The 11804-nt window shown below is 58.3% G+C and overlaps 1 protein-coding gene across 1 annotated transcript; it reads right to left on the minus strand.

Moving 5' to 3' along the window:
- LOC138110216 (serine/threonine-protein kinase pim-1-like) lies at window positions 1–2564 on the minus strand. Its single transcript, XM_069014921.1, has 5 exons — window positions 1989–2564; window positions 1817–1867; window positions 1225–1591; window positions 403–579; window positions 1–144 (listed from the first exon to the last, which is right to left on the minus strand). Exons 1-5 carry the CDS (start codon window positions 2562–2564, stop codon window positions 38–40), a joined length of 1278 nt encoding a protein of 425 aa, XP_068871022.1. The 3' UTR covers window positions 1–37.
- Between the last annotated feature and the right edge of the window lie 9240 nt (window positions 2565–11804).

Genomic DNA, 11804 nt, shown 5'->3' on the forward strand with positions numbered 1-11804 from the left:
CCTGGATCAAAGTGTGCCTGTGGCTCTCTCCCTTCTTCTATGGACGCTGAATATCCTGCAGCCAAGGATCACACGACAGGTCTTCTAATGAGGGCCTGTCCAAGGAGTGCAGGGACAGACACCCTCTGATCAATTCCTTGCACTCTGCGGGGAGAAACCAGAAAGCGCCGGTCAGTTGCAGAAGGCTCCTGTCCGCTTTGCCCCACTATTGCCATGCCCAGGCCATGCCATGGGGGCTCCGAGCTGTGCCCGAACTTTCCCATCCATTCTTTGTTTTGGAGGAGAGCAGGAGAGCGGGGCATGTGCCACCTCCTCGGCAGCTGCCAGAGCGGGATGCTCATGAGCCCGCTGCTGTCTCCCAGTACTGCTATTCCCCCCCGTGCCGCAGAGATGAGCATCCACCTTGAGAGAGCCGTTCTGGGAGCGACAGCTGGCCCCAGCTGATGTTCCGGCCCTTCGGGAACGGGTGCCGCCCGCAGACCATCTGGTGCAGCACGATGCCCAGGGACCAGACGGTAGCTGCCTCGCCGTAGTACCAGCCAAAATGGGTCCATTCTGGGGGGCTGTACGCTGGTGTTCCTACGGAATAGAGAGGCAGTTCATTCGCGGGATGCTGCCTGCTCCCGGAGCCTCGCCCCAGCATCCCTGGGCACGCGGGGGCCGCACCAGTGGCACGCGGCATGACCCGCTGCCCTCTCGCCAGCGCCTGTGACTTGTGGACAAACTGTGGGTTGTAAAAGAAGCCACCGGTGTCACAAGAGGGCAGCGGAAGCCCTGGCAAGGCCCGAGCATTCCACGCAAAGGGAAAACCCGCTCAGTGCCGGGGGGGGGGAAAAACCATGCCTTCACCCTCCCTGCCTGCATTGCCCCAAAAAAACATTCTGAAGCCAAGGCAAACAAGGCGAGCTGAGCAGTCCGAGCCGTTTCTTGCCTGCACACCAAACCGGCGGGTGCACAGCTTCTGGCCCCCGCCCTCTGCTACCCCCACCCACGGCTGTGTTTTTGTCACGCTGGCTGCCCCAGCCCCAGCGCCAGTCCTGGGCAGAGTGGCTGGCGAAGGCTGCCAGCAGGGCTGGAAGATGGCCCCCCGGCCACCCGCACTCAAAAGCAACTGGGCTGAAAACTCGGTCCCATGACTGGCGTCAAAAGGGAGAATCCCCGCTGCCACAGCCAGGTTGGGCCGCGAGATGCCGGCACCGGGAGCCTACCCCGGCGAGGACTCACCTGCAAAGCGGGTGTAGGCTGTGTCTTGCAGGTAGGTGCCGCAGCCAAAGTCAATCAATTTGGCCTGGCCGGTGGCCAGGTCAACCAGGATGTTCTCTGGTTTCACGTCCCTGTGAAGGACCCCGCAGCTGGTGCAGTGCCGCACGGCCTCCAGGACCTGGCGGAACAGCTTCCGTGCCACCTCCTCTGACAGGAAGCCCCGCGCTCGAATGAAATGACGCAGGTCCTGAGAGTGCTCCGGCCGCTCCATCACCAGCACCACGTTGTTGGGGAGCGCGAGCCACTCGAGGAGCTGCACCACACCAGGGAAGCCGGTGGACACCTTGTCCAGCAGCACGACCTCGAGTGGTGCGCTGGTGCCGTTGGGCTGCGGGAGGAGCACGATGCCGTCAGTGGGGCTGATGCCGTGCCAGGGCTCGGGAAGCCCTCGCCCAGCCCGGGATGCTCTGCGCCCTCCGCTGCCCCCACGCCCCCTCTCCCCCGAGGCGTCCTGGCGCCTTCCACCCTCCCGGGCCTCGGCTTATCCCCGCCCGTCACGCCCCGGCTTCTCCCGCTGCCCACCACCGCCATCCCCCCACCGCCGCTCACTCACCAGCTCGCCCCAATGACGGATGCGGTTCCGTGGCACCCGTTTGATGGCCACCTGCAAGCCAAGGGGAGCAGCGGGCTGAGCTCGCCGCCCGCCCTGCCGAGCCCCATCCTCCTTCTCCTGCGCCCTCCTCCGCCCCCCTCCTCCTGCGCCCGCCGCCGGCCCCGCCACTCACCGGGGCGCCGTCCGAGAGCCGCGTCGCCGCGAAGACGCTGCCGAAGCCGCCGCGCCCCAGCAGCGAACCCACCACGTAGCGCTCCCTCAGGCCCTGCTGCGCATTCCCTGCCGGCGAGACGCGGCTGTCAGCGCTCGGCCCGGCTCCAGAAACGGCCGCCGGGCGCTCCTCAACCGCCCCGGGCCGGGTATCCCCAGATGCTGCCTCTTTCGAAGGGGACACCGGCGGCTCGGGGGCGGGGGCCGCGCTGCCGAGCGGAAGAGCTCGGACCGGGGAAGACGCGGCGGACGCGGCGGGAGCGGCCGCGCCGTCTGTGTCCTCGGCGGGTCCCGGGAGGAGCCGGGGCCGGGGCCGGGGCCGGGGCCGGGGCCGGGGCCGGGGCCGGAGTCGGGCCAGCCGGAGCCAGAGGCTGACAGTGCTGCCCAAGAGGCAGGCACTGATGCCCGCCCAGCAGCGCCACAGCCAGTACGCCAAGAGCCGGGCGGAGGCGAGACCGCGGCGGGACGCCCGGGGGCGGGGAGGGCGCAGCCCCGCCCGGTGCCGCGGGAGGGCCGGGCGCATGGCCCGGCCTGGCATGGGGAGAGGGAGGCCGCGGAAGGGGCGGAGGGGGTGGAGCAGTGAAGGGAGAGCGGGACAGGGGATGCGGGACACTGGGAGAAGGAGAGGAGGAACAGGAGAAGGAACGCAGAGGGTCTGGAGAACCGCTGCTTTCGTGTTGCTCTTCTGCTGCTGCCGCTGCTGCCGCTGCTGCCGCTGCTGCTGCTGCCGCCGCTGCCGCTGAAGCGCTGGGAGCGTTGGTCCGCGTGTCCGTGTGTCTGTTGCCCGGGTGTCCGTTTTTGCCCCGCGCGCCCCGCGGCCGAGCCCCGCGCGCCCCGCGCCAGCACGGGCCGCTCCGGGGCCGAAGCGGAGTCACGGAGCATCTCTTCCTCCCGCAGCCGCGCCAAACGCACCGTCTTGTTTAGCTTCTTCTTCACCAGATTGTAACTCTTCCTTGCGGCAGTCTTGCAACTTGCCCCTGCTGCTGGCTCGCCCCGCGCCGCGGTCTCTTGCTCACAAGAGCAAGAGCAACCAAAGCGCTGTCCGCACTTTTCGCCTGGAGCAGAGCAAAGTGCTGAATGAGGAGCCTGCCAGCGCCAGGCAGAGGCAGCCCCGTGGGAGGGCAGAGCAGGACGTGAGGAGGGAGACGTGCAGCCCCTGCGGGGTGCAGCGCTGCTCCCCGGCCGCTCGGCGTGGGCAGTGGGAGCGGCGGGGCCGTGCCCGGCGCGGTGCCCTCGTCGCCAGGGCTGTTGCTGTTTTCTTGTCCGGTTGCAGGTGAAAATCGGAGACTGCCGATAGGAGGCTTCAAATAAAAGAATGGAAACACTCTTTTTGCTGAGTTCTGATGCCGGTCCAATAGAGCAGCTAAGCTCTCAGCTGTTTGCCTCCTCCCTGCCAATCCAGCACTTTCAGCCTGGAGCAAAGGCCCTCTCTGCAAAGAAACTGCTGGCTGGTTTCCTTCTCCTGCTGTTCATTGACACAGGTAGAAAAGCAGACTAGTTTGGATGCTGAGTCTGTCCAAACAGACAGTGAGCTTTGCCATGTGAAGCCAAGACACGGAGTCTTGAGCCCTGCGACAGTGTCATGGGAATCACCTTTGTTGCTGCTGCTGTCTATTGTCACTGCTGAGGGTGCAGTCCTAGGGGAGCACATGCCCTGTCTCTAGAAGCCAGAGCCGAGCAAGGCACTGGGCTCTAAAATCTTCCCTTGGCAGGCTTCTGGTGTCTCCAGCATTGCTTCCAAAGCCAAACAGGGAGAAGGCAAACTGTGTGTAGCTCTTGGTATTGTAGAGTGTCTCAAACTTGCTAAGTCCTAGGTGTTTGAGGTAAGATCAGTTTGCAATGACTGTGAGGTAGAACTAGTGCAAGACAGAAAAGGGGAGCATAGAAGGGAAGCAATTCATAGTATACGGGAACATCTTGGGTTGTTTCTTTCCCTTTGCGTGTCCCTTCTGGGAAGCTGTTTTGCTTTTGCAAGAATCTTGTCCACAGTGATGTTTGCTCTTTTCAAGACCCTTTCCTGGAGACCTAGCTGGAGCTCCTGTCCCAAGATGTGCCATCACATGCAGCTTCTCTTGGCTTGCCACACTGTGCGTGCAGCACGACTCTTGCAGCAAAGCAGGACCAAGGTTTTGAGAGCTTGACAACTTGTCCTTTCTCCTCCTGGTGGACTAGCGAGTTGTGCCGTGGGTAAGGTTTTCGTCGTTACTGTTCTAGGCTAAGGAAACAGGAGGAGGGGGTAGCAGCGATTGTTAGGCTGGCTGAATGGAGAGGAAGAATGTCCGGAGCCTGCAGCCAGAAGTGGAGAGCTGGGGGCTAATCCTTCCAAGCTCTCAGTGGACATCTTGCAAGTGACCTGGACTGTGAAAATGGTCTGACAGAGGCAGTTGGTTTCTGAGTTCAGCGTAGATGCTTGCACGTCTGGTGCGTTGGTGCGCAAATCAAGAGTACAATCGGTTCACAGGAAGCACCAGAAGAAGCTGGAGCTCTCCGAGCAGACGACTGAAAGAATGTGCAAAGGAGAAATGCGGGAAATGACTTGGTGTACCTTGCCTGGAAGAAGGGTAGTTTTTTCGAATAATTCCTAATCCGTTCCCTTGGCTTTTGACTTTCTTAACAAGGCCATTTGCATCCCCGATTCAGCACGAAGCGAGAGGCCCGGGCTTACGGAAGCGCGCCAAAGATTCCTCCGCAGCGACGCTCAGGTGGAAAGAGGAGCGGGGCGCCTGAGCAGCCTCCGGGGAAGCATCCCGCGAGGTGCAATTTGCGCCGTGCTGGGAGAGGAGGAGGGGGAGAAGGATGGGCCTTGCGTGGCAGCAGCAGCAGCAGCAGCAGCAAGTTTGGGCCGCAGGACATTGGGCCTGCGCCGCTGCCCCACAATGGGCGGGCGCGTTCCCGGGGCTGCGGCCCTGGCAGCGCGTCCGCTGAGCTGCCGACGCTGCGGGAGCTCCCCGGGCTGGGCTCGGGTTCCCGCTGGGACTGGGCAGCAGGCTGTGCTCTCACTGTGGTCAGCAGCAGTGGGACGTACCTCTGGACATCCACGTCTCCTGCTGCTGGGAAGAAGCAATGAAGCGAGTGCAGAAGTTCTGCTTCCTCTTTCTCCCAGTGGATTTTTTCATTTCATTCCACACTCCAGAGGCAATTTCTGTGCTGGCCTCTGTCAGCTGATTCTATTTCAAGAGCACCAGCAACAGGGCTGTGTTTGAGCGCTGTGAATGTGGCCTGTATGGCTTTCATTCTCCTTGACTTTTTGCTTATAGACCTGTGAACATTTCAAGATCTGCTAATCAGGATGCCTGCAACAAAACATCTGAATTCCCCATCAGAAAAGTACTGTGGCTAGCACCGATCAAAAGAGGCAATTGCAGTTTTTCAGATAAAATTCAAGTGGCAACCAGAAGAGGGGGAAGAGCAGCCATGATCTGTCATTCCCAAGGCAAACGCAAGAAAAGCCTCCTGCTGTCCCCTGAGGACGAGTGAAACTGTGCTGGGAACAGTGCTGGAACCCGATCCTTTCTTTCTCGGAAGGTTGCATCAGGGCAGCACAGCTGGGCTCTGAGGAATCAGGTCTGTTTGTGGCTGATTGTGTCTCTACTCCAGAAATTCACCGGGAAAAACCTCTTGGGAAGCCGAGGCACAAGCAGGTGGGAAGGGGCTGGCGCTGCTGCTGCTCTTGGCCGGGAGCCCCGGCTGTGCCGGTACAGGGCCCACTGCGCGGTGGCTCCTGCTGCTGCCAGAGCTGGGCGGGTCTCAGGGACAGGGAATGGACACGGGGGACAGCAAAGGCTGTGGGGGGCTGCAGCGATGTTCACACTTGGGCCAGCGCCAGCACCAGCACAGAGCTTCAGCCCCGCAATTATCCCAGAGGGAAATGCTGGGGAAAGGCTCCATTTCAGCCTTCCTTTACTCATCACTGTGAAGTGACCAAAATAAAAGGAGAACAAGCAGAGCCCGATCTCTTCTCCTTCGGGAGGAGTCCCACGCCTTGGGCTGTGAGAGGCCCTGAGGGGCTGTGAAGGGCTGTGAGGCGCCATGAGGGTTTGTTAGGGGCTGTGAAGGGTCATGAGGAGTCGTGAGGGGCCGTGAGGGGCCGTGAGGGGCCATGAGGTGCTGTGAGGGGCCATGAGAGATTGTTAGGGGCTGTGAAGGGTCATGAGGGGCCATGAACTGTGAGGGACTGTGAGGGACTGTGAGCTGCCACGAGGGGCCCTGGGGAGCTGTGAGGGGCATTGAGGGGTCATGAGGGGCTGTGAGGGGCCTTGAGGGGCCATAAGGGTCTCTTAGAGGCTGTTGGAGGCCAGGCACCTCATGGAACCAAGGGTCAGTTAGGAGACTGTGCAAGCAAGGAGATCATGGTTGGCAGTACAGAACTTCATGGAACCACAGGCCCATTGTTACACAGCAGGGCCGCAGAACCAAGGAGATCATTGTGACACTACACAACCTCATGGAATCAAGGCGTCCATGTTACGCTACTGAACCTCATGGAGCCAAGGGTCCATTGTGACACTGCGGACCCAAGGAGACTGTTGCTGACAGTACGAAAGTTCATGGAACCAAAAGTCCATTGTGACATTGTGGGGCCTCATGGAACCGTGGAGACCATTATGACACTTTGTTACTATCTGATTTACACCCAGAAGGGCAAAGAAAATGAAATCTCTGAGTATAAAAAGGAAAGAACTTTGAAGGTTCCAAATATTCCCAAAGATGAGATTAAAACCAAACGAGATTAAATGTTGGTGCCAAAAAAATGGATATCTGTTTATCTAATGGTAAGAGAGGCAAAGAGAAAGGAGAAAAGTAGAGAAAAGTTAGAAAAAGCCAAGGTTACTCTAAAAGCATAGGATAAGTCACCACCACACTGTGCTACCTTTGTTGCTGCTGAGACAGGGTGGGGGAAGTGGAGAAGTTTTTGCCTTTTTTTTTGCTGCTGTTTGAAGGGTCTTATCTGCCTCTTCCCATCTCTGGAGCAGTTTGGCTGGAAAGCGGCGGCCCATCCTCCGAGATGCAGGCTCCATGCTTGCAGCTGAACCTCGGTCCGCCTGGGACGAAGGAGCAGGGGTAGGGGTTGCACAACTCACTCGGGATTTCAGTCCAGGGGTGAAGGACTGGGGGGGTTCTCCCCAGGCGGGCGGCGTCGGCTCCCGGAGGCCTCAGGGTGTCTCGTGGCTGGCGATGGTGGTGGTGTGGGGAAAGGCAAAGGGCAGGGATTCTACCTTTCGCTTTCGCCTCCACATTTTGCGCCAGTTTTGCCTTCCTTTTTATGGGCCTCAAGGCGGGCTATGCACGGCCCGTACGGCACGTAGTTTCCAGGCGTTCAAAAGTGATTAGGATAAGCAGCCATAATGACGAAGCGCTTTTGAAGCCTTTCCGGTGTTGAGCAGTGATAATGACAAAGCATTTTTTGGAGCCTTTCTCCTATTATTAGGCTCTTGCACACTTCAGAACCAAGGGGCCATTGTGACACTGCAGGGCCTTGTATAACCAAGGGGTCATTGTAGCACGGCAGGGCCTCGTGGAATCAAGGGGATCGCAGTGACACTGTGGGGCTCCATGAGGCCACGGGGCCATTCTGACTGTGTGGAAGCAAGCATACCATTGTTACGCTACGGGGCATCATGGAACCAAGGAGGCCATTGTGAACCAGCGGGGGAACCCGCTGAGACTATTATGACACTTCAAAGGCCTTGTGACACGGAAGGGCCATTGTGGAACTGCAGGGCCTCGTGGAACCAGTGAGACCATTGTGACATCACAGGGCCTCATGGGAGCCAGGGGCCATTGTGACACAGCCAGGCCTCATAGAACCAAGGGGCCCTTGTGACACTGCGTGGCACCATGGAGCCAAGGAGACCACTGTGACACTACAGGGCGTCACGGAACTAAGAACTATGTAACAGTAAGAGGCCCAATGGAATCAAGGGGCCATTGTGACACCACAGGGCCTCATAGAACCAAGGAAACCATTGTGACACTGCAAGGTCTCATGGAAGCAAAGGGCCAGTGTGACACAGCCAGGCCTTGTGGAACCAAGGGGCCATTGTGATCCTGGGGAGCCCAATAGAACCAAGGAGCCATTGTGACACGGCAGGACCTTATGGAATCATGGAGACCACTGTGACACTCTGTGACCTCATGAAACCAATGGGCCTCTTAGGGGCCACCTCTCATCTGCCTTCAAAACACGGGGGGGCTGTGCTTTTCTTCCCATGGAAAAAACCATCTTTCAAGTCCAGCCATCCATGGCCAAAACTGGGAATTCACCTCTGAAATTCCATCTAGCCAAGGAATAGCTCCCAGACAAAAGCTGCCAGGAATGTCCAGCTTCCCTTGGATTCCTGAGGGCCAGCTCTCATCTGCCTTTGAAACACTGGGGCTCCTCACTTTTCTGCCAATGGGAAAGAACTGTCCTTCTTGGCCAGACGTCCATGGACAAAACTGGGATTTGGCCTCCCAAATTCCCTCTATCCAAGGATCGCTCCAAGACAAAAGCTGCCCAGACAAACAGGTCTGGCTGGCCTTGGCCTCCTTGAGCCACTGCTAATCAGCCTTTGAAACACTGGGGCTCTGCCCTTTCCTTCCTGGGGAGAAGAGCTGTCATTCCGGTCCAGGCACCCACAGCTGAAATGGAACTCCACCTCCAAAACTCCCCATATGTCCAAGGGTTGCTTTCAGACAGAAGCTGCAAGGACAGACAGGTCTGGCTTGCCTTGGCCTCTGGTGGCTGCCTCTCATCTGCCTTCAAAAGACTGGGCTTCTGTGGTTTCCTTCCTGTAGAAAAGAACCGACCTTCTTGTCCAGGTGCCCGTGGCCTCAAGCACATGATCACTACATAGGGACAAAGGGGCTCTGTGCTCAGTGGAGTGGAGTCTGAGGACAGTGGAGGAGAGTCCTGGGAGGGCTTGAAGGGTGGTTTCAGAGATGGTGGATCCTTTTGACATAGTAGAGAAGAGCCGGCAAAAGAAAGAATTAATGCAAAGGGCAGCTGGGGAGGTCCAGACTGGACAGAAGGAGAAAGGAATTTCTCTCCCAGGGCAGTGCTGTGGTGCCACGTGTCCCCCAGAAGAAGTCTGGAGCAGCCCAAGGCTTTGTGTGCCAAGGCAGAGCCAGGCAGGACGCAGAGCCATCAGCAAAGGAAGGGGCCGGTGAGGTGGGGCAGCCGGGGGGATGACGACAGCCTGCAGGGACAGAGACACAGGGCACGGACACTGTAGGACAGCCTGGGCCGGAGAGGGCAGAGGGATGTGCAGAAGCTGAAAGGCCCTGACAGAGGCAACTTCTGCAGCACTTTGGCCAGGGCTGCTGTCCCTGCCCCTGAGGCCAGTTGGGAGATAAGTGACCCTTGCAGCCCTGGGGCCTCATTGCCTCTTTTTTCCTGCTCAGCAGCATGGCAGGGGCCACCCCATGGTCCTGCCCTTGGCATTGCACATGCCCACATCCCAGTGCCCCGGGAAGAGTCCCGAGCAATGAGGGAGGGACAGGATCTGCCTTTGCGGCGGCTGGGGCACTGCCTGCAGCCAGCCCGGGCACAGCACAGAGGCACAGAGGGGTTCCATCAGTTAGGGCTGGGAAGATGCTGAGAAGTGACCGGGGGAGAATCATTCCCAGCCCTTGACACAGGAAGCCTCTGGCTGCAGGACAATGCAGCTGCAGTTCCTGAAATGATCTCCTCAAGCTGGAACATACCACTGACTGTGGATTCAGGAAGTACATTCTCTGAGTATCCCTGGTGTAGAACATGAGGACATGCTCAGGGCTTCAGCTCAGTCCAGTAATATTTCCAAGACAATCCTTTCTATAAGGATGAAATTTCCTGAGACTGTTTTCCCTTTCCTACTCTTGGGGAATGGGAGGGGGGGAAGTGATAAAGGAATTCTTCATTTTTAAGAGTCCCTGAGGCATCGGAAGTGTAACTTGAGTGCTCTGCAGGAGTTTCCTAAAGTGCTTTCAAGCCACTCCTCTGCCCACGCACAGCACCGGCATCACCTTTGCTGGACCCGCCAGGCTTAGTCTGACCTGTCCTTTCTCCCACCTGCAAGCAGAACCTGTCCCCAGCCAGTGCCCTGCAAACAGGCAGGTTTCTGTAGGGCCAAGGAGAGTGCCCAGAGATATGGGGTCTGTGAGTGCTGGCAGGAAGAGATCAGGCACAGGGAAACACCTCCAGGAGGAAGATCTTCAGCAAGCAGAGAGAAGATCGGGCAATGAGAGAAAACAAAAGGCAGAAATGTTGTGGCACGGAGAGCTTAGAGACCTCCACAGGATGCCCTCGAGTGCAGCCCCTCCCTCTGAACAAGCCCCCTCCGAACAAGCCCCCTCCCCTCCTCTCTCCCTCCGCCAAGCCTCTGCCCTCAGGGCCGGGGGTCCAAGGCGTGAAGCCCCTCCTGTGCAGGCAGAGCTGCAGCAGAGCTGTGGGGCAGCTCTGCAGTCCCGGGCCCAGTTCCCTCTGCAGAGCACAGGGCCGGGAGCATCTGCCTGGCACTGGGGGGCTCTGGGAGGGGGCACAGCTGGCTCAGCTGGCTCAGGGTGACGCTGTCCCCAGTGCCCGGCTGTGGGCAATGCAGCCAGGGAAGGAGCTCAATCTCCCTACATCCAATGCCATCATTAGGACAATTGGCTTTCTTCTTGAGGATTCCCCCTAAGCTCTGAGCTTCCCTCCAGGACGCAAACAGGTCGTGTAGCATCTTTGTGTTACCTGAAAGCCCCACAGTGAGACACAAAAGTTTTATGATGGCGAAAGTGCTGTTGGGTTGGTGAAATGAGCCATGTGTGTATTTGGCTACCAATGTGGGGCTGAGACCTCGAGAAGGGGATGGACATTTGATGGGCTGTGGTGGATCCATCTGCTCTCAGCAGTGTTGGGATGGTTTCTAAGGGAAATATGGGAGGGTGATTATCCTCTGTCTGACAAGGGTGAAAGCCCAGAGGATCTTGGAACAGGACAGAGTGACAGACCACCTCCCCTCACTCTCCACTCACCACCTTGCCTCACAGAACTCGCTCTATTCTCCCCGAGGGCAGCAGCAATGCTGAGTGTTTCTGACATCCAAAACCAGTCAGCTGGGGAGATGAAGAGGAGCTATAAAAACCTCTAGAACACTTTAACAGCTTTTGCCGTTCCTGTTCTTGGGCCCTGGGAGTGCCCTTGTGTTAGCTGGGGTTTCAAAGTGTAACACCAGGACAGGTCCCTGTCCCCCTCCCACTTCTGCACAGCAAGGCTGAATTGTAAAAAGCCCCGGAGCAATTGCCCTGAAACTCATGTCGCACGCAGCCAGCAGCAAGCAGGGCTGCGGCTGGAGCTGAAGGAAGATCTGCTAGAAAAACAGAAGGGTGTTGTCGGTGATGGAACACGGACTTCGCCGGCCGCATGCAAAGCCAAATTTGATCGCACGAGTCAACTCTTTATATACTGTTCCAAACCAACAGTTCAGCAGCTACAAACTTCAGCTTCTAAGGTTATATGTTTTACATCTCCAAGGGCTACAGATTAGCATCTCCTCGCCCAATCTCCCGTTAACTATCCTACTCTTTGTCTCGCCTCTTGCTCTTTGTCTCGCCTCCTGCCAGACGCGGCCCCGGCCCGCCCCGTCTCTCGTCTCTCGCAAGGCCCCACGCCCGCCAAAGCCGTTCTCCGTGGCGACACTCTGAATCCCCATAAGGTGTCAGTGTGTGACAGGAGAAGGATTTGTGGGACATGTCTTGGATTTGGCTGAGAGCCGTTTCCCTTAAGCTGTCACTGCCTTTTCTCCGTGAACAGGTCCCCATGTCCACACACAGCCAA

Source organism: Aphelocoma coerulescens, chromosome 4A (genome assembly GCF_041296385.1).
Source record: "Aphelocoma coerulescens isolate FSJ_1873_10779 chromosome 4A, UR_Acoe_1.0, whole genome shotgun sequence".
NCBI classification, from domain to species: domain Eukaryota; kingdom Metazoa; phylum Chordata; class Aves; order Passeriformes; family Corvidae; genus Aphelocoma; species Aphelocoma coerulescens.